This window comes from Syngnathus typhle, linkage group LG17 (assembly GCF_033458585.1).
Source record: "Syngnathus typhle isolate RoL2023-S1 ecotype Sweden linkage group LG17, RoL_Styp_1.0, whole genome shotgun sequence".
Taxonomy (NCBI): domain Eukaryota; kingdom Metazoa; phylum Chordata; class Actinopteri; order Syngnathiformes; family Syngnathidae; genus Syngnathus; species Syngnathus typhle.
Window position 1 is genome coordinate 5,754,862 of NC_083754.1, and position 20,807 is coordinate 5,775,668.

At 45.0% G+C, this 20,807-nt stretch overlaps 2 protein-coding genes across 3 annotated transcripts in view; one reads left to right on the plus strand and one right to left on the minus strand.

The window, feature by feature from the left end:
* Positions 1-9,208, minus strand: usp31 (ubiquitin specific peptidase 31). The gene is made up of 16 exons (XM_061302539.1): positions 8,681-9,208; positions 8,443-8,577; positions 8,236-8,330; positions 8,075-8,167; positions 7,874-8,009; positions 7,649-7,796; positions 7,329-7,506; positions 7,072-7,183; positions 6,897-6,991; positions 6,446-6,523; positions 6,079-6,208; positions 5,557-5,676; positions 5,267-5,492; positions 5,026-5,184; positions 4,761-4,913; positions 1-4,092 (listed from the first exon to the last, which is right to left on the minus strand). The coding sequence occupies exons 1-16, from the start codon at positions 9,206-9,208 to the stop codon at positions 2,675-2,677; spliced, it is 3,804 nt and encodes a 1,267-aa protein (XP_061158523.1). The 3' UTR covers positions 1-2,674.
* The window catches only part of baiap3 (BAI1 associated protein 3), a 21,391-nt gene continuing 9,053 nt past the window's right edge, over positions 8,470-20,807 (plus strand). Inside the window, exons 1-5 of one of the 2 annotated variants that reach the window (XM_061302538.1) lie at positions 8,470-8,596; positions 9,796-9,857; positions 12,144-12,279; positions 17,427-17,569; positions 20,676-20,763. In XM_061302538.1, the coding sequence (XP_061158522.1) occupies positions 8,588-8,596; positions 9,796-9,857; positions 12,144-12,279; positions 17,427-17,569; positions 20,676-20,763 (438 nt within the window). In that variant the 5' untranslated portion in view covers positions 8,470-8,587. Of the gene's footprint in view, positions 8,597-9,691; positions 9,877-12,143; positions 12,280-17,426; positions 17,570-20,675; positions 20,764-20,807 lie in introns of those variants that run through there. The other variant, XM_061302536.1, reaches the window with a different exon arrangement.

The window sequence follows — 20,807 nt, forward strand, 5'->3', positions numbered from 1 at the left end:
TGATTTTCCATATTTTTTTATTTTACATGGGTAAACCAGCAAAATATGTACACGATTGTACATTTGAAGTAATAAAAAAAAAGTGCATACACGATAACAATAAAAAGAGAAATAAATTAATACAGAAGACTTGGGTGATGTTTAAAATGACGTGTTTTCCCGCGATGCATAAGAAAGTATAAACATTTTTTTTTTTTTTAAAACAGCTTAATAAACCTGCCAGGTTTTTCTTGAGGGGAGGGGGGGGATTTATTGCAGATTGCAGGACTGTACCTAATAAACTGGCAAGACAAGGGACATGATGTGCTTTCATTCAGCATTGTAGTGTCTTTAATTAAAGTTGGTAGGAAAAGAAAATGTAAAACTTAAAAAAAAAAAATCCAGTTGATCGTAACAAAATGACATTCAATCACTTGACAGCTCCTTAAGCCTTCTCAAAACATTCAGTATATTTGATACCAAGTCTTTCTATATGTAATATATACTATATACGCACTGCAAGTTTTTATTATTTTTAAAAAGCGTTCTCAATGTATGTATATTTTACCAGCAGGTCTTGTCATTTAGTGTGTGAAATATGATCATACGTTCCTACTATAGTACAAAACTAGAAATGTATTACTTGTTATTGCATTTTGCTGCGTAAACTATTGAACTATTTATAGCGTGACATAAATAGTAAATACATGAAGCTCTTTCAGCACTTTTAAAAACAAACATCACAGCCGTAGTGTTGTGTCCTGCTGGTTTACAACAGTAAATTGTTTTCTTGTTGTTGTTTTTTTAAGTGTATTGGAACACCCGGAGAGCACAAAATAAACAAAGTGATGATATAGAAGGACGATGTGCAAAATGAAGCAGACATGCTCAAGCAAGACACTTGCATAGTTTATGACGAGCATGCTTGAGCGTTTACTGTACCCGCGTGCGTCCCTTCTGTACATCCTTACGAATCGCAACTATTCTTATATTGCTCCAAAGCGGCATGATGCTACTTAAAAACGACGGGAAGACAAATATATTGCCGTTTTGAAAGTTGGAAGAATCGCGGTAATAGTTGATGTGAAAGCGGGGACGCACGTCACAGTGTAGAGGTTAAGCGAATGCAAACTTGCAGTCATTTAAAAAAAAAAAAAAAAAGTATTGTTAGCCTTGACTTTTTTTTTTCATGGCGTGAATTCTATGAGCAAATATAAGATGCATTTTCAGGCAGATGAAGAAAAATACGTGAGGTAACAGCAGGTTGAGGCGAGATGCTCGAGTCACGTGACGTAAAAAAAAGTACCCATCTAGTCTAAGGCATGAAACTACTACGTGATGCTGAGACGATTACGTTAAAGTTCCGAGTGGTTTTTTTTCTTCTACGATTTAGTGGAGGAGAGGAAACTAGCCATCTATTCAAAAGTGCAAGACAACATTCCTACTCAGTGATGCATAAAGTAGTAGACTAGTATTGGTTTGCGTAATTAGTGTTGAAAAGGCGCTTAAGATCGTTTTCGGTTTCCATTTGGAAGAAAAAAACCGGTTCATATTTTATATACCTTATATACAGACGCATCTATAGCTAATATATTATCTATGTTGATTTTTGTTGTTGTTTTTAAAGGGTGTCATTTCAAAACTCACCTTTTTTCCCAAGAAAAAAAAACATATAAAAACAGTTCTATCATAAAATGTCAACAAAAATAGTTGTAAAATATCTGAAATATTATGGACATGTTGGATTATTTGACAGTGGATTTTCATATGTTGGCCTGATTGAAATTTTTTTCAAAGGACTTTTTCACTCCATAGCTTTGCACGGAGGTGTGTGGTTGATCACAATAAAACTCCTATTTTTTTCGTAAGCGTTTGTGTGTGGTCTCCACAGCAGACCAGACCATTGAGGAGAAAGTCAATTTGGGGTCATTTACTAAGTCTGGATTTACACTGCATGCTTCCAGTGACACATATTCTGAATTGTTTTTCCCCCTTCCCCTTAGGTGGCACAACTGAGCTATGCGGCGTCAACCAGAATCTTCCAAATGTGGACTGATATGTTTCAAATATCTGCACAAACACAAACTGGATACACCCTGCCCTGAGGTCCTAAAAATGAGGTACACACACACCCTACATCTGGCCTAGACAACAACAATACCAAAAAACTCATAATCTAAACTATAGCAAAATAAACAACAACCAGATGCGATGAAATGTTGATTGTTCACATATTATTGTTGTATTATGTGCAATTTGCGTGACTCGTGTTCTGTCAGTGTAAACAGTCAGTTAAGAAATGTGCTTAAAAAACAGCCTAGCTCGGGATATAAAAAAAAAAAAGTAATTAATGCCTTCCCCAAATAAGGTTGACGCAGCAGCTCAACTTGCTCAAACATAGTTGCTTGGCGCTAAGATGCTACAAAATTGCTGCAAAGCATCGTTATTGCAAATTAGTGAGTTTTTCAGCCAATGACGGAGGATAAGTTTAAATAAATAAATAAAATGCACAACTTTCTTTCATACAGTGCAGCCATTTAAGGAACCTGGAGTGTAAATCCAGCCTTGGGTATGATTAGAATTTTTTTTGAGTGTGGGTGTGTCAATTCTGAATATTTATCGCTATGAGTAGAAGATAGGCACAAAGAATGTACAGTAGCTGCATTTGGAGAGAAGAGTACGTACGTTAGCTGCGTCACTGAGGCCTCTGCGGGGCCCGCGCGGGCGATTGCGTCCCCAACGACAGTTTCCGGGAAGACGTCTTCTTTTCGAGAGGCTTGTTCCCGTTAGCGGGAGACTTGAGACTCACGTCGGCGCCGGAAGACTTGGATTTGCCGACGTGCAGCAGGGAGCGACCGAGCGAGCCTGTCTGCTTGATGGGCTCCGATTTGGGAGCGTCGGCGAGCGGCGGCGGGGAAGCCACCGCGGCGTCGGAGCCTTTTGCGCGCTCGACGCCGGCTTCCTTGACCTGTCCGTTCTGCTTGCACGTCCTCTCCGAGGTCTTTTTGAAGAGCAGCGTGCTCCTGCCCAAGTCGGCCGAGCGGCGGCTTTCCCGCTGCCTCAGGGCGCTCTTAAAAAAGGACAAGCCTTTTTCCTCCGACTTACTGCCGCGCTGCAGGTCTCTGGTGGACACGCTGGGTGAACGTAAGCTAGTGACGGAGGAGCTGCTGCTGGAACTGCGCACTGACCTCCGCTCCACCCGGCCGCCGCCATCCGCCGCCTTGGGGACAGACGAGCGGGTCGTCGCCGCGGTGCTTCCTCGCTGATCGCTGACCACAGAATCCCGACTGTAGCTCCTCTCCACCTGACGCTTACGAACGTTCTCTGGGTTCTTTTCATGGTTGTTGAGGTTCCTGGGAGAGGGCGACGCCGACGATTGCGGCGTGGAGCGCGCGCACAGTCGACGTTGTGGCGTGGAGCTGGAGGAAGGGAGCGACTTATTGCTTTTGGATGGGGTCCCGCTGGGAGTGGACACGCTTGTCTTGTCACTCTTTTCTTTAGTGGCGGTCGCCTTTTTGCCTTTCACGGGTGTGCTGGTGGGCGTCTCGGACTTGTGGGTGGAGCACAGGCGCTTCTTGGAGGTTTTTCCCGACTCCGCTTTGGTGGATTTGGTGACGACGACGCTTTCCGCCTTGGATACAGAACCGCCAGTGCTGCTCTTGCGGTTCTGATCTTTGGAGGGGGCGTTTTGAATGTTTTGGTCTTTCGCCGTCATCTGGTTGTTGTTTTCCGTCGTCTTCTCCACCGGCGTGGGAGCGCGACAGTATATCATGTCCAGAAATCGCTTGTTGTTTTCCTGCTCGCCGCAGCTGCTTTCCACCGCCACCGGGGGCGGCCTGCCGCCGGAGTAGCGCTCGTGCCGGCTGTAGCCGCCGAAGCAGGAAGTGGACACGTGGTCGTCGTAGGACTCGCCGATTCTCTCCAGGGGCGGCGAGCAACGCGAGTCCAGAGAGAAGCGCGAGGGCGAGTTGGGGCGAATTTGAAGCTTGGCTGACAGCGACCACGAGGGTTTGACGGCGCTGTCGCTCAAAGCTAGCGGGCTGGCTACGGATGACCTGGAAGTCACGCTCTGGCGCTGGATGCTCCTCACAAAGGGCCGGACGGAGAAACCACCTTCAAAACAAAAAAAAGATTTCATGAAGACATTCAGAGTGTCAAAAACAAGCTGAGAAATTCAGTTTTTGAAGCGACATATGTGGAAGGGCTTGCTAGAAAATACGAGCAAATCATAAAAACATGCAGCGCTGAATTGACTGCGTTCCGGCTCATCAAACTCTGTCAAATACTACACAGGCAATAACCGTTGTTGTGTGTGTGCTGGCCACACGCGCCCCGGGGCGGCCATATGCTGAGGCAGCAGTCTTCAGCCTGAGCCCCTCATTACGAGAGCCACAAACAGCAGGCCTGGCTCACATCTGTTTCAGTTTGACACGGCAGAGTGGAGGACCACCTCGAATTGGTGTTTCCTTGTTTTTGTCTTCACCCCCCAAAAAATTAGCCTAAATTTGACGCAAAGGTGAGGAGAAAGTTTTGAAACGGTTGAGTTGCCTACAGGTTTCATTTGATTCTAACAGCAATATTTTTATTGGGGAGAGCACGTTGGTAAAATATGTGTTTTGAAAAAAGGAAAAATACCCTTGAGACTCATTCAAGTCCAAACCAATTATTTAGATACCAGACTTGACTATATTCTAGAAGTTGTCAATCTGAAAAGCGAAAATCAGAATGTCACAATATAGTCTTGTGTGGTCGGCTCCTCTGGAAACCGATCTTGACCTCACCGTCGTCTTCGCTGCGCTCTCCGGTGAACTCCACCGACTCCGCCAGCGAAGCCAGTGAGGTGCGTCTCGACGAGGCGCCCGACGCTAGACTAGCAGGTCTGCTCCCGGGCAGCCTGTTGATCCAGTGGTCGCACAAAGAAGAACTGGTAGAACCTGTGAGACGGATCATTAAGAGTCACTATTCAAAGCAAAATAGTGCACCAAGGCTCTATTCTCAGTACTTTACTCTTTTGCCCCACATTATTTTAATCAGTCACAGACTGACCTGCAACAGAACTGTTGGCCGACCAAGAGGGAATGGCGGTCCTGCGTTGGTAGAAAAGTATGTAAGCCGTCTGTTGACACACGTCGTCGTCAGCCACCGGCGCCACCTCGCTGTCGTCAAAGCAGTACCACTGACCGTCCACGGAGTTCTTGCAGTAGGCTGCGAGCGCAGACAGGAAACATTGCTTGAAAAAAACCCACTGCCCATCCCAATGACTCACAGGCTGTGATGTCATCGCTACCCGTGTAGTGGCCTCCGTGCATGCTCCCGTGATGGTTGCACACGGCGTAGAGGTCATACAGGAAGTCGTCGGGGTTCCTCCCGAGGCCGTAGGGTCGTCTCCACGGCGACCAGTGCGAGGGGAGACTCCAGCTACTCTGGCTTCTCTTCACCACGTGAGGCGCCATGTCCATGCCCATGAGAGGGAATCTCACCATGTTTTGCATCTTCACCCTGCGGTCACCCTCCTACGGGGAAACCAAGGGAGGAACTCGTATCTGCTACAAGTTTAGAGTTCAAACTTCAAATTACCTGTCTGAATCTCTTGAGGTGCAGTATGAGCACATCCGGCAGCGTCCATAGGCTGAGCTTGATGCGGCCCTGTTGCAGCTGCTTGCAATGGGGGCAGCGCCAGGCGTCGTCCGGGGCCAGCTGAAAAAGAACCAGAGCCATGAAGGACAAACTGACAAAAAAAATTAAGGCGCTGGCTTTTGCCTCTCTTTCTACATTCTTTTCTGGCAGCGGCGAGCGAAGCCACAATGTTTATGTTGGTCGTCGCTTCTCGTGTCTAGCTTAGGGCGAACGTACCATTAGGAGTCGAATACGCAGCAAAACCACAGCGAGCTCAAGACCGTTATTACTCTCAGAGTGAGCCCCGAGATAAACATGAAGAAAATATTCCAGCTCATGTGCTCTGAGCAAAATGGAGACATAGTCAGACAGTATTTTTTATTTCTGGAACTTTGGCTCAAAGTCACCGATAGTTATTAAACTCGACGTTTGATTGATGATTTTTCTTTTTTAATCTAATTGTGATTTCCAATTGTGTTTTACCTGCTCCTCTTTAGTGTAGAGTTGGAAACACTGAGCCAGCGTGCACGCCTGCGGCTGGTGGTGCTGTTCTCTGTGCAGATAAACGCTCTCGGCGTCGGGGATGTACACCTCTTCCGTGTGCCCGAACAGACTGGGGGGGGGGGGGAAGCGACGTGATTTGTGTTCATTAAGTTTGAACAAGATAAAAGCTGGCAGAGGTCAATTCATTTTTGCTTTATTGCGAGGTAACTTGTCACCAATGATAAATTATGCCGGTGAATTACATATTAAAATCTCCACTAAATTAAAGACATACTCAACCTTTTGACCACAATTTGTATTGCCAAATAAGATGTGTGTGATGTAACTTGGAGATGAGTCCACTTACTAATCTTTGGTCTCCTTGTCCCACTCCACCACAATCTTCACGTGGGGCGGTCCACCCTGTCCGCAGGATTTGTACGCTCTGAAACACCCACAAACAAAACCACAAATTTGCCGTTGGTTAAGTTATTTAAGTTAAGCGTTCAACAAAATATAAATGTTGCCGTACCAAAAAAAAACGTGTTTTAAAGTTTACTGTATTTCTATTAACTAGCCTGAGGACAAAAACTCAACTACGCTTTTTACTGATGAATTCTTATGCTTGAGTGATGTTCTGGCTTGCTTTATGTAGCTCAGGAAAGAACAAAAAAAAAAAAAGAAATCCTAAACTGGCATTTGAAGACATGCTCGGGCCTGTCACTGATCCGCTGTGAGACGATAAACAACACTTGCGTTTCTGATTGATGATGTTTTCCCTGGATGTGAAATTTGATACGCCAAAGAGTAAAACTGACCTCTCCACCGTGGGGTGACAAAGCGGTCGCTCGTCTTGAGGGAGGAGGTAGGTGATCCCGACCACGCCAACCACACGAAGACTGAAAGGCCCCACCTGTGTGTCAAGATTGTTTTGCAAAAGTCCAATGGTGCATTGGTGCTAAAAAAAAAAATAATAATAATTTCACTTTCTACCTGAATGTAGACCCCAGGTCGCAAAAGATGGCGCATTTTTTCCAAAATCTCCTTCTGCAGTGTGTCCCAGGTAGCCGTGCGCTCCATGAACAGCACGAAAGGCAAGCCGAACCTAAAATGACAATTAACTCCATTTATAAATCGACGTCTATAGTTGTCAATGGCAGTGACTGTGTCAATTTTTATTTTATTTTTTATGAACCCTTGAAACAAAACTGAGTACCAACTTGGGGTCACAGTACAGATGGCAGCTTTACCTTTTTGCTTGGTGGCCGGTGCAGGCTCGGTTGCACACCAGCAGGATCATTTTCTCCGGTGCCATGTTCTTATTTGGGGACACCACGGGAGTCAAAGTCCCCTGCATGAAAGACGGCGTGCGGCCATTTTCCACGCCGTACTTCAAGTTGTTTTGATTCAAGTTGGCCAGAAGACTTCCTGTACAAAGTAGTTAGCTAGTTTAGGCTGGATTTGAACTGTAGATGAGTATCCATTTTTTTTTATCCGTTTGGGAGAGGACTGCACCAATTCCTTTTTTTTTTCCATTTACTCCAACGTGATGTGAATAAGTAACATGGACCTCTTTTTGTGCGTAGGTTCTCCAGTTTGAACATCTCTGGCGTCTCAAAGGCAAAGATGGAGTCGCTCTCTTGGATGATGTCCAGGTCGTCGTCATCGTCGCAAAAGGAACGATGGAAGCCGTCGTAGTACATTTCAGTCAGAATGAACTAAAACGAGCAAGCAAGTAAGTGCACGAGTCGAAGTGGAGAAAATTTGGCTATCGGGAAGCTGAAGGAATGAACACCTGGTCCATTGGCATCTTGGTCTCACGTGACACGGCGTCACGTAGGCGGTACACGGTGCTGTTGAGGGGCACGGCCACGCCGATCCGGAGACAGTGCGAGTACTTCCCCTGGTAGACCACCGTGACGTAGAGAGGGCTGGAAAACAAACACGTGATTTTCCTTGAAGCTGGTTCGCAGGCGTTGACAACGTCTCCACTTACCGTGTGTGTGGCAGGGGGATGGGTAAGGAGATGCACAGGAAGGGGTCAAAGGTATTGCTCTGTTTTTGGCAATGGGGGCAGGTGAGGGAAGACCTTTAGGGGAAAAAACAACTATGGATCAACTCATGCTGTAGACGCACAGAAAGGAATGTCGTTGTTACCTGTACTGAGCCTGGAAGAGCTCCTGTACGAACGACCCAGCCGAAAGGGGCGGGGAAGGTCCCTCCGTGGTTTGGTCATCTAAGTCGATAGGTGGCTGAACAAGCCCAAACGTGTTTTAATGACAATAGCAGTCGTAAAAAGGTGCAGCAGGCTTTCCTCTTGGGACACATTCAAGTTGCTTTCCGAGCTGCCGTTATTTAACTCACCCTCAAGGTTGGCCTGGCGTTTGGGTTGACGGTGTTGAGGTCCTCGTGCACTCGGTCCAGCAGCCACAGCAGAAACTCTTGGGCGTCGTGCTGAGCGTTCCCTTTAAACTGCGTGGCGTTCTTGGACACCGCGTTCTGCAGAAAAATGTTTGTGGTGGGTTTACTCGTGTTTGGATTTGCACAGCTGGGCTCGAAAAAAATCACGCTGAGATCAACTATGGCAGCTCATCAGCGTTACCTTAAAATCTCTGCTGTGCTGGGGGGTGTACTCAAAAGTCCATAAAGCCCGAACAAGTCCAGACAGTTGCTCTGTCACTTCCCCCTTGGCCATGGGACCTTTCTTCTGCAGATGGACGGCATTTGTTTTTGGTTTGTCCTCCTGGTTAGCCTCGTCCGCCCTGTAGTGCTCCAGGACGAGGTACTCGGCAAAAAGCTCGGTGTTGCTGAGGCACTGCAGAACAGCATTCATAAAGCAGGTATTGCCGTGGTTCTTCAGGCCGGACACGCCGGGAATCCTCTCGCCGGAGAGGTAGAACCGGAGGTCTCCGTCCTCCAAGGGTGCGTCCTTAAGTCCGGAGTGAAACGCCGAGAAGCCCCCGTCATCTTTGTCGTCGTCGGTTTGCACTTCGGAACCAAAGTGGGACAAGGCAGTGAGCGTCCTCAGGACTCTGCTCATAAAACTACCCACGGAGCGTACCGAGCCTCGCCTGAACAACTTCTTGCCGAAGCTCGTCTTCTTATCCTTGGTGGCGGCTTTACACGACATGATTGTACTACCCTCACCTTCACCCTCCAGTCCGAGTCAAGGGAGACCTTCAGCGGCGTGCTATCCGCCGACGCTCCATCGCTCAAACAACCCCGAGCCGAGTTAACTAACCCCTCGCCAGGCATAACATTGTAACTACAGTCTCTCACCACACTTACTAAATAACATACCGAGAAGTAAGACTCCTCTTGGGAATATTAAAACAACCGCCGGGCTCGCTCCTTTCCTTCCCTTGGGGCGGCGGCAAGCTCCGTCCGGTGTCTCCTCACTTTGCGGTCGGCTGCCGCATAGCGACGAACTAACTCCGGATTGTCTTTCGGGTCGAAGAGCGCTGATGTTAGCCAAGGTGGCTAACGTTAGCTACACAAATTGGGGCCGAAAAAACGACGCCGGTCGTGTTCGGCCGAGAGGTCCAGATCTAAAAAAGAGCGATAGTCCGCCATGGCGAGCACGGGGTGACATTCCATGTAGAGAGCGTGTCAAATGTGCAAATGTCTGAAAATTGTTTGCATATTTGCGAGGCACGTTCGGGTGCCAAATAGCAGAACGCTTCTGTTTCTTCTTCTCGTTGTTGTTTGTTTTGGCAGGCAAGTGATGACGAGGAAGACGTGGATTCATCTCCTCCTATCGTTCGGGCGGAAAAACTACAGTAGGGAAAAATGCATACAGTAAGTTTTCAATTCTCGTTTCTGCCTGTGGGTGGCGCAATAAGCACGCAGATTAAAAACAAATCGGCCAAAATATGTCGTGCAAAAAAGTCGTGATCCCCCATCTTTTTTAATTGGCAAAGTGGATTGACAAAGTTTGTGTAGATTCTTAAAAAGTATTGTGTGCTAAAAACCTCAGTAGACCAGTGGTTGTTGATAATTATAACACTATTTATTGATTGGCTCTGAGTTATTTTATGATAATTTGTGTTTATTTTTATTTGCCCACCTTTGTGTGTAATAACATGTGTAATAACTATGTAATAATTAACTATATTAGCAAGTCACCTAGCAACATGCTAGTCATGACTGTAATTTCTATTGTTCAATTCTAACTTCTTTTTACATACAAACATGCTTGTTCAATTAATTCACAATTCTAAATTGTCCATAGATGTGACTGTGTAAATAGGAATGATTGTTTGTCCGTGTCCTGCGATTGGCTCGCTCAAAGTCCAGTGGAATAGGCAGTTACATCCCAGCGAAAAGGGGACGCTGTCATTTTGTGGTGACATGATGGAGTAGCATTCATAAGGTTGCAATCAATCAAATTGGGACGGATTAGTAAAATAATTAGTGGTGAGCAATTAAAGAGCGTGCACATGAGAACCGGTCATATAAATAACCTCTTCACTTGGTATTCAAGCAGGCAGAGGGAGCCAGCTGGGGATCTTCTCTCATGACGTGTCCATGGAAACAAGGCAAAGAGGGTGGGGGGCATCATGCTTTTTGTTATTTTGCCTGGGATAATGTCAAAATGTGGCAAGATTAAAAAAGGGAAGTCAATTGTTTTGTTTTCCAACCAAATGAGTCCTCGGGTGGTTCTCTCTCATGAGGCCGCCTGTCAATCACAGCTCAGGTCGGCCTTGCAATGGCGAGAAAGTTCCACACGGTTGAGGAGGTCCTTCAATGTGACAACCAACCAATGGCGACACCCCTGAGGTTTTGTTTTCATTAGATGAGGTGACTCAGGGTGCATCGTTTGTTGTTTCTTTGAATTTCATTAACTTTAATAGCTTGGACTTTGAATAAGTTGTTGTTTAGCTATTAATAAACAAGACAAAAGCTTCAAACTTAAAGGCCACAATTTTAAGTCATTGCTTCCTAATATCTCAATTTGATTGCTCTGATGGCGTCCACAATCTACAAGCATCTGGGATTGCTATGATGTGCTATGATGAATTAGCGAGCACGTTCTAGTTTGAATAAAACACCTCCGAGCTGCACGCCTTTTCAGTCAGTGAGAAATCATATTTTGTGTAAGAGGAGAGACACCTCTCGCCTACTAGCTTGTAATTACGTTCCTGTATCTATTTAAAGTGTTTTCACAGAAGATTGTGTGTTCTTATGCATCATCAGACAGGTGATAAATATGCCGTGTTTGTACTGTAATGTGAATGTGCCATCTGCTTTACTGGTCTGGCATATGCTGTGCAGCGCTATAGTGATATAAACTAGTTTAATTCGTTTAATATGCATCACAGTCACAATGTCACAGGAAGTGACATTTGCTCTTTAGAATAATGTTAATTGCTCTTCAATTGTCCCAAAAGTTATAAATGGGAAAAATACATGACTTAAAGTTCTGTCATAATCAAGTTGGGTTACAAAGAGGACAAACGTCAGGCAGTGGTTTTTATGCCTCAATTTGGTGGTGGAATGGATGGTTTGATGCGTTAAAGGGCAGAAGAGAATTAAAGTACATGAAAGCCACTGTGACTGATGTCCAAGACATTCAGTCTTCTGTGACTGAGGAGAAAAATCCCTCTCAGAGCATCCCTCAGCAACAGTCGAGTGGTGCGTTCAGGTGCTAGTTGTCAGTGGCGTAATTCAAGAGCCACGCCCATTCCGCCTGTCATATGGACAGAGAGCACTGAAAAAAACCATTTTTTGATAATCTGATTTTTTGACCAAAGTGCAACAACTAGCAGAAAACAAAAAAAAAATCTCATTCGTTTGAATTAGTGGTTCAAAACACAACGTAAAAGCTTATAGAAACATAAATGCAATTTATTTTGCCAAATAAAATCAATGTTAATCCTTCATAACAAGATTACTGAGGGTTTGATAAATCTCACGAATACAAATCATAGTATTTCCCACACTTTTCGATGGACCTGAAGGTATCATCACACTTCCTTTGCCCATATTTGGTCGCTCATCTGGGGAAAACGTGAGCTGGCCAAAGCATCTCGAAGATCTAAAAATGAGCTTTACTCTGTCGCCAGTCACAAGAAAAACATCCAAATCTTCAGTGGCAAGTTGATCACACGCCCGAGCCGAGTCGTGGTGCCGCGAAGAGCAACTCTGAGACGCGGTGACAAAACATCTGAAAGCGGACAACTGCCCGGAGGAGACACACAGGTAAGCTTGACGTCTCGTCGTTTTATTAATAGCGCCAACGACTCTTTTAGTTTGCATTTTACGTCAAAATATATGTTGCTATTTGTTTTCCTGTTATTCTGAATCACACTGCGATCCCTTGCGAGTTTTGTCGATGGCCACCTGTTGAGCTATTAAAATAAACATTCATTTATTGCAAGGAGCATAAAGTTGCGTTATGGAAACGTATAAATGCATTTGTTTGACTGGAGAAAGTTGAAGTCTTATTGGAAAGATTTTTTTACATATTCATTTTGCAAAAATGACTCAAAAGTTATGTTTATTTAGTTAGACCAATCTGGGGTGATCATCAAAAAGCTGCCATGAAATGAAAACGATGCTCCTTTTATCATTTGTATTTATTTATTTAGTTGGTTAATTAGCTTTTTTTTTTTTCTTATCAAATCAGGAAAACAAGCTTGCATGTATGACATTCTCCATATACAATATTCAGGCTTGGGAAATATAAACACTAATATTATTTTAGAATTTTGGGTAGCAGGTTATATGTACCTCGTTGCCATGGGAGACGTGTTATTATTTAGCCAGGACACGTGAGAGCAGCAGTTTGTCAGACACAAATACTGCAACAATATTGAAGTGTTGCCAATAATTTCAAATCATCAGAAGCTGTCAGATGCACTGGTAAGCCTACAGAAAGCCCGAAAGTGAGAGGAGTTTGCAACACAGAGCAACATATGTGCAAACGTCACAAATGTCCATATCTAAAAATATCATGTGTAACTTTGTCCTCATTCCTTCAGAGGCCGCCTTACTCCGCTTTTGCTCATCTCCACGTAGCGATTAGTTGTGAATTAATCACCGCCGACCTTTTTATCGTAATGTTATTTATAGTGGCGGATAGTGTTTTGTTCTCCTTGGCACTCAAAGAAGCGCCACAACAATATTTCTCATACGCCTTTAATCGCGGCACGGGCGAATGCCTTTGTCTCCTTTTCTTCTACTCTAAGGGCTGAGTTGATTCTAATATGTTTGGCGTGAGTGAGCGAGCGAGCGAGCGAGTGTGAGGCCTTGTTTGTCGTTGTACAAACACTCGGCTGAGGTGCAGTCACAGCATGTAAAAGCTCTCAATTTCACTGGATTCTCCGCGCCGGCTGGCCGAGCCAAATCGGCTTTCAGGTGCTTTCACTGCAGCCACCAGAAGCATTTGGGAATAGAGTGACTGACTGGACTTTTTTTTTTTTTTTTCCTTCCCCTTCTCAGATCTTAAGCTGGGTAGACGCATGGCGATAATCGGCTATGCATTGAGAATGAATCTGCCTTTTACGATTAGAGTCACGATTCTCTCTCTAAAAATTGATTCTGGTGGTGTTTAATATTTCCATTGGTTATATGCGAACTTCTGGGAGTGAGTTGTGGCCACCAGCAGCTCCTTGCCAGCTTCTGTGGCATTTGTGTGTTCGACTGGTTTTCACTTTAGATAAGTGGCTAGAAGTTAATAGGTGATTGTGGCTCCCCCTGTCCTCATTGGAGAGAATTGCAGGTCCTTAGTAGCTGTAATATTGCTTAATTGTTGTTTTTTATTACTAAATAAACAGTAATTGAAAAAAAAAAAAGTTTTTAAAACGCTTAAATGCAAAATGTGATTGGATTCAATTAATCAATGGAATAATTGATTTTTGGAAATATTCAATAGTGGTAGCTTGAGTTATGTGTGTGTTGGTCTCCTTGAGAAAGTGAGAACCATCTTTCTCAGCATGTGTATGGTCTTTCGAAGTTACAAAAAAAAAATTGTGGATTAGCCGTGTTACCTGCAGGCGCAAGCGTTTGTGTCACTTTGATTCGCTCGTCACTTCAACTTCTTCAAATTGAATTGATGGTCGATCGTCTCTCGGCATAAAAGACTTCATCAGAGGTCCATTTTTAAATCTCTGCCGATTTCAAGTCCTCATGCTCCCCTGGAGTTGGTCACCAGTCAATCACGGAAAGATTGCAAATGATTCCGTGACTGACACTTTATCCCGCTGCACTAATGACAACTCCTTCAAAGGTGCTTAACGTCTGCTTGAAAGCACCCAGGCATAAAAAGTAGCCTCAGACAATCTCCTTCTCGCATCTTCCTTCATCTTACAAGACCTCAGCCACATGTCCAACTGTGTGTACATTTAACCGTGTTAAGGCGAGCCCATTAGAACATCAAGGTTCCTCTGCTGGCCGGCCTTTTGTGAAATTCCATTTACCTGTATTTACTGGCTCCCTTTCCCCTCCGCCGTTACCATAGAGACACTCAGCTAGGCGCCTTTGGCTGCCGGGCTCATTGGCTCGCTCAGAAGAGACACTGGTGAGCGTTTCTCCCTGGCATGCCATCGGCGCCGATGTCGGGGTGGGGGGGGGAAGGCTTTGACTGTGTTTCCCTGGCAGCTGTTTTAACAGAAACAAGCCAGCCCGCCCCGCTTCCCGATGGGCACCGGTGAGACCCGTTTTGTCACCACAGAGTCAAATCCTGTCAGTGGGCGTCTGTAATTGAAATGAGTTCACCTGGGAGGCAGCCGCTGTTGCCTGTCAACACGGGCCATGCTGAAAATGACGTGTTGGGGTGTGTGACCTCCCCCGCCCCACCCTCAGAGCAGTAAAGAAAACATTTCCACTTTCAACGATACGCTTCGGGAGGTCTCTGGGAGATGCCGTCGAGTGATCTGCCGATCACGACGCGGGCGCAGCGAAGCGTTAAAAACATCCAATCGTTTTTCACTTGAGGAGGCAGAAAATGGACTTGCACTTGGTTGCCACATTACTCACAAACTGAGCTCGTTGAATAACTCACGGAGACATCGCTATTCCCCATACACTCGTGAAGATTTCTGGTCGAAAAAACACCAACACGTACGATTTATGGCTCGACTCTTTTTCGACCCTGTTATTGGGTCAAATCCATTTTTGTCAAAGCCAGTAACGCAATAAGATTTTATTTTGTTTATTTATACATTGACATTAAAGAGAAGCAAACTACAATTTGCATGCTCTTGTTAACCAAAACAGCAGCACCTACCCACACTTTTTTGCCAATTATCTACATTTCCTATCGTCCACCTTTTATCTGAAGCGCTACAATTTTCCAACACTTCCCCTCAGCGGGATGCATTTAAAATAACCCACGGGTGAATTGTGACAGAGAAGACAAGAAGACACTTGAGGCTAATGGAGTGGACGCGTTCCAGACGTCAGCGGCGTGGATCGATAAGATCGGGGCCGTCCGTGCAACTTGCACTTGCTCACGTCTGACTTGCTTCGAGATGGCTGATTAATTCGGCCATTGCACTAACAATGTCTGGAATCACTACAATCTGTTTGTCTGCTCCTAATGTTGTGACTTTTGAGTTTTGGGACTGACTTCATTTTAATGAGGTTCACCCTAAAGCGATGATATTAATTCAAAGACTCCCTATTTGTCCTCAATTACATTTTGCTAATTGTAGCTGCCATTGTTCTTCTTCACTGACGTGGCCTGTCAACCTTTTAAAAGAGTGTTCGACCGAGTCGGGCTGACTATGCGGAACGGCGTCTCCGTCAATCACGCCGGCTTCCCTTGTGCTTCTTGTCAGCAGTCTTTTGTGAGCTGGCTCTTCCAAGCTTCTCTCGATTCGTAACCTCACAAAAGGGGGCTTTGCGAGACGGGCGGCTGCACTTGGGGTGGATTTACACTGCTGGTCTTCGCGCCCAATTGCCTTTAAAAGCCTTATTTTATTTCTGAACATTTCAAGTCACACTTGGGCAATATTGCGATTATTTTTTGAAGTGCCCTCTTGTGTTTTCGTAACTAACACAAGCCATTAGTCTGTATTATAGTAAACAATATTTAAATTAGATTAATTATACATAAATGTTTTGGTTCTGTAGGGTACTGAATTAATATAAAAGATAGTCCACCTACTTCAGTTTAATTAGAATTTATCTAGATAAAACTAAATACACAAAGGGAGGGGGGAAAAAATCCCTCTTACGCTGCTATGATTCACGTCTCAATTGTGCCACTTGAAAGCAAAAAATCTTAATCGTGACACTTGCAAGCATAATTGTAAATCCAGTTTCAAAATGTCTGAAATGAATGGTGGCCTTCAAGAGGGTAGAAGCATCCCCCCCCCCCCCCCATCCTCCGTGACATTTACGCAAGGCAATTACAAATCTGATGAATGAGTGAAGCAAATCTGACCAACAGTTATAAGTCTAAAGTGATATTTACACGGCAGCTATATATAAAAAATTAGAATATGATTAGTGGCTCTGGGGTTATATATTATCACTTATAGTAAATATAGTGAATGATGGTGGTGGTGGTGGTGGGGGGCTTTCGACTTGGTCGGATTTCTCAAATGTTATTAGATGATATTGCAAGGAAAGCCCGCCCCGCTCCGCGCTCGCCGCCTTGTGCCGCTCAGCTTCATTAAATCCATCTGACTTTATTTGAATCTTCTCTGCAGAGAGCCCGTCGCGTTATGAAGGTTACATAACTTTGTTAGTCTTGAAAGACAAACTTGAAGTGAGAATGAAAGTGAAGGGCGTGACAAGTAACTGCCATCATTTGTAAAAAAACAAAAAAAGAAAACAAAGAAAATGCGTAACCTATTTTTACGTTTAGACGTCCTCTTGATCAAGAAATTTTAGTTGCACGAAACTCGTACCTCCTCCAAGTGTCCTCGAGAAATTAATTCCAATTTTTTTCCAGCGCTAATCTAAACGAGCATGAATGTCACTCATGTGGGTTTGGCAAAAGAGGGGAGGGGCTGAACTGCAGTTGGACGTTGCCATAGCGATGATAACCGACTAATGAGACACACTGGCTGGCTTTTCTCACCTTTTTCCCGCCTTTCGGAATAACGCGTTGGCCACCGAAGCAGTTGAAGTGCACCCACGGGACACAGTTTTGAGGTTTGGGGTTCAAATCCCAGCCTTTGTAAATGTGTCCTGTGAATTGCTGGCCCAGGTCCAGGTCTAAGGTTTACCTCGCCTTTATAAATCAATGTTGTCGGGTGGGGTCCTCAGATGATCTCAATTTCTCACCTTATTCCTCCTTTGGGAGTCATAAGTGCTCACGAATGAATCATTGCAAAGTTCGGTGAGTTGAAAGTGAACTCTTTCTGAATCCCTCCTTGTCTTTCGGGGTCCGACAGTGTGGCGCCATGACGACGCTGCTGGACCTGAAGAGTAGCGTCTTGCGGCAGGTACAAAGGAGCCAGTCGTTGAGGAGCCGCAGGGAGTCGCCGCCCGCTGTCGGCAGCCCCCTCTCCCACTGCCCGGAACCCTTAACCCGAAGGTGAGTGGATGGCAAACCTCGAATAAATGCCTTACCCCAATTGGCCATGTTAAGCCATTTACGGACCTCAACTCTAATGAACACCTTACCCTAATTGATAACCAGGCCACTTGTAGAAATAGATTCCGCATCTCAAATATAGGGACTTCTGCTAAAATGGATGCCTTACCCCAATTGATCACCATCTTTGCCATCCATTACTGTGTAAACATGTACTTACATTTAATGTGCTGTTATGGCGTTGCTTCTTGTTAACTGCACCAGCGTGTGGCTAAATGCATATGTTTATCTTCTGTTTTAAATCAAAATAACTTTACCCTGTGCTTGTCTCATAGCAACAAATCAAGTGACACAGGTGACCCCCCCTCCCTGTTCTTATTTTGAAGCCTCATCTGCAGCAAAAACACAACAACTAATAGTATGAACCTAGGGTTACCATAGCAACCTAAACCCCGGCTTTGCTGCCTCGACGTGAACTTCCTTTTGTGATGACGCCCGTGTTTATTTTTAACACGGAGGAAGGACAACCTCGGGTGTCGCGTGGAACCTGTTTATCTCCTGGCATATCACTCTGATTAGATATTTTAATCAATGCATAATCCAATGGGCTGCGGCAGGATCCATTTTTGTTCGTGCCTTTAAATAGTCGTCTGAACTGTCACGACGGTGCATGTCATTCCTCATTTCCCGTGCGGGCTCTCCGGTGTTAAAGGCTCCCCGCTGAGTCTCCACCATCCCCGTATATTCTGACAGCTCATCATTAGAGGTTGATCCTTGCTCGCCATTCCCGCCACTGTACACTGCTTGGATTGACAATGGAAACCGGCCAGGTCGATCATTTTTATTCAGAGAAATTTAGATGTGTGTGCGCGCACTAATTGCATCGGGAGGTGATAAGCAGTTTCCACTCGGCAGAGGTGGACTTCACACTTTGCATTTTTTGCTTTACCGGGATCTCATTAGCAGGTTTGCCTGCGTCGTGTCACTGCTTTTTAATCAGTGCACCGCTACCATCACACCGGGGGCACGGACCTCCATCGAGGGGTTGCTAAAGTAGTTTAAATTAAATACTTTTTTTTTTTTGTACCTGTGAATATGTGATGGTATATACAAGGAATGAGTGACAAAACATGGGGATATCTCTTGGTGAGCACTCAGTGATTCCTTCTTGCTTAATTCATCGGGTAATTAGAGCACGAGGAATTGGGGGGGGGGGGGATCCTTGTCACGCACATCCTCCAGACGTGATAAGCGCCGCAAAGCGGATAGCGACAGCCGTGTGACAATCGGATTTCTGGAAGAGAAAAAAAAAATCCTTTGATCGGAAGGCATCACATGGTCTTTCATGCACGGCGTTGCCGACGGTAACGCGCGCTCGGGTAATTGCCGTGTACGTGCTGCCACAAGTTTCGAAACGTCAAGTCACCTCTACTTTTTCAACAAGCCGTTTTCTTCCCGTCTCCGCACTAGATGAGGGGAAAACAAAAAAAATAAAAGCATTGAAAGGAATTCAGCAAAGTATGACTCAAAAACAACATGAGCTGTTTCCTAGCAACATCAAGACACTTTTTTCGGTGACGTCAGTAAGACTGATTGTCAAGTGCGTTTTGTTTATTTCATTGTGTCAGATCAGGCATTATTAAAACATTTTTAAAAAAGTCTTGCTCCAAAAGCCGGGAACAAAAGAACCGACGGCGTTTAGCCAAATCCTTTCCGGCAGTAAGACTGACAGAAGACTGAACAGATTTGTGCTCACTACAATGCCCACGACAATCAAGAACGGATGTGGAGGGAATTGAGAGTCTCAAAGCGCAACGACGACAGCGGAGTGGAGCTTATTTGTATCGTATGCGCTGAAATAAAACTGGAATACCACTCCAACAAAACCGACTCCCATCTGTGGGAGAATTTAGATTTCCACGCAAGTTAACTCAAATATTACAGCTGTTTTTTTGTGAGAGGTCGACCAGCACTCCCAGCATGTCTGCCATTAGTCTTCATCAATACCGCAGGGGTTTACCATCTGCTCCCCCGCCATGGTGAAAGTTGGCGGGTGGCGGCGAGGATGGGCTGCCACACCCCCCGCTGCGATGGGATGACGCCAATAAAAGCGAGTTATTCCACCGCCGCCTAATATGACAAGGGAACAGGAAACGGGTGGGTGGCGAGGGATTGGAGGAGGGCAAAAGGCGGATCCCCCGCTGCTCTGCCGCTGCTCACATCAGAGGTGATTTCCATCCATGTTGGTGGGTGATGGTGGAACGCTGAGAGAAATTTGGAAAAAGGGATTCTCAAGGTGTTGGAGGTTTCTACTCCACCCCGCCCTCGAAACGTGCCCCCGCGTATCGCCATGACGACCGGGAGGCTGAAAAAATTTACATTTTTGGACACAGCTATGCTCATTTGATTCAAATAGATCCCAGGGAGCAGCCATGATGGGGCAAATCAGTGGAGTCCAGACTACATTAGTCTAATTGATATTTATGAGATAGTTTGAGTTTAATTTGATAGTTTAAAAGAATTCGATACTTATTTCAAACCACCCGACTCTCTTTTGGAAGCTCGTTTGCGATCGAAGAAGCTACCAACAAGTCCGCCGACCAATGGAAGACTTTCTGGTGTTTCGATAATTAATAAATAAATAAATAAATAAATAAAATATTAGTTTTCAGCACAGATTGCCAATTAGGGGATCTTGTTGTTTTGTCGTTTGTATTTCAAAGGCATATAATGTCTTTGAAGTGGTAAACCCAAAACAGCATGAGCTCAACATTTTTAAAAATTTATTTGTATTCAATTATCATTCATAAGTCCACATGACAAAAAAAAATCAAGAGCAACTTGTATGAGGTCAATACTCAGCAAGCATAACAAGTCACGCTCGCCATGAATTCAACTTTCATCCACATGTTCCGAGTCACCGGAACTATTCTAATGCCACAAAGGTTTTCTAGAAATCATTAACGATAGATTCCATGCACCAAAATGGCGACCAACTTCAACCCCTTCAGCCCACCCAATTCTCAATCCCTTCTACTGGCTCAACAAATAACCCAACCACAATCATCAAATCAAGCATCTTGTTTTTTTCCTCTTCCCTTGCCAGGTTCTCCGAGGAGAGCTCGGAGTTCTTTGAGCGTATGAATACCATTCTGCAGAAACAGGAGAACATGCTGCAGGCCGGCCAGGCCGAGGTAACCTCCCACCCGACTTCCACCTTTCCATCTGTTGGCAGGCT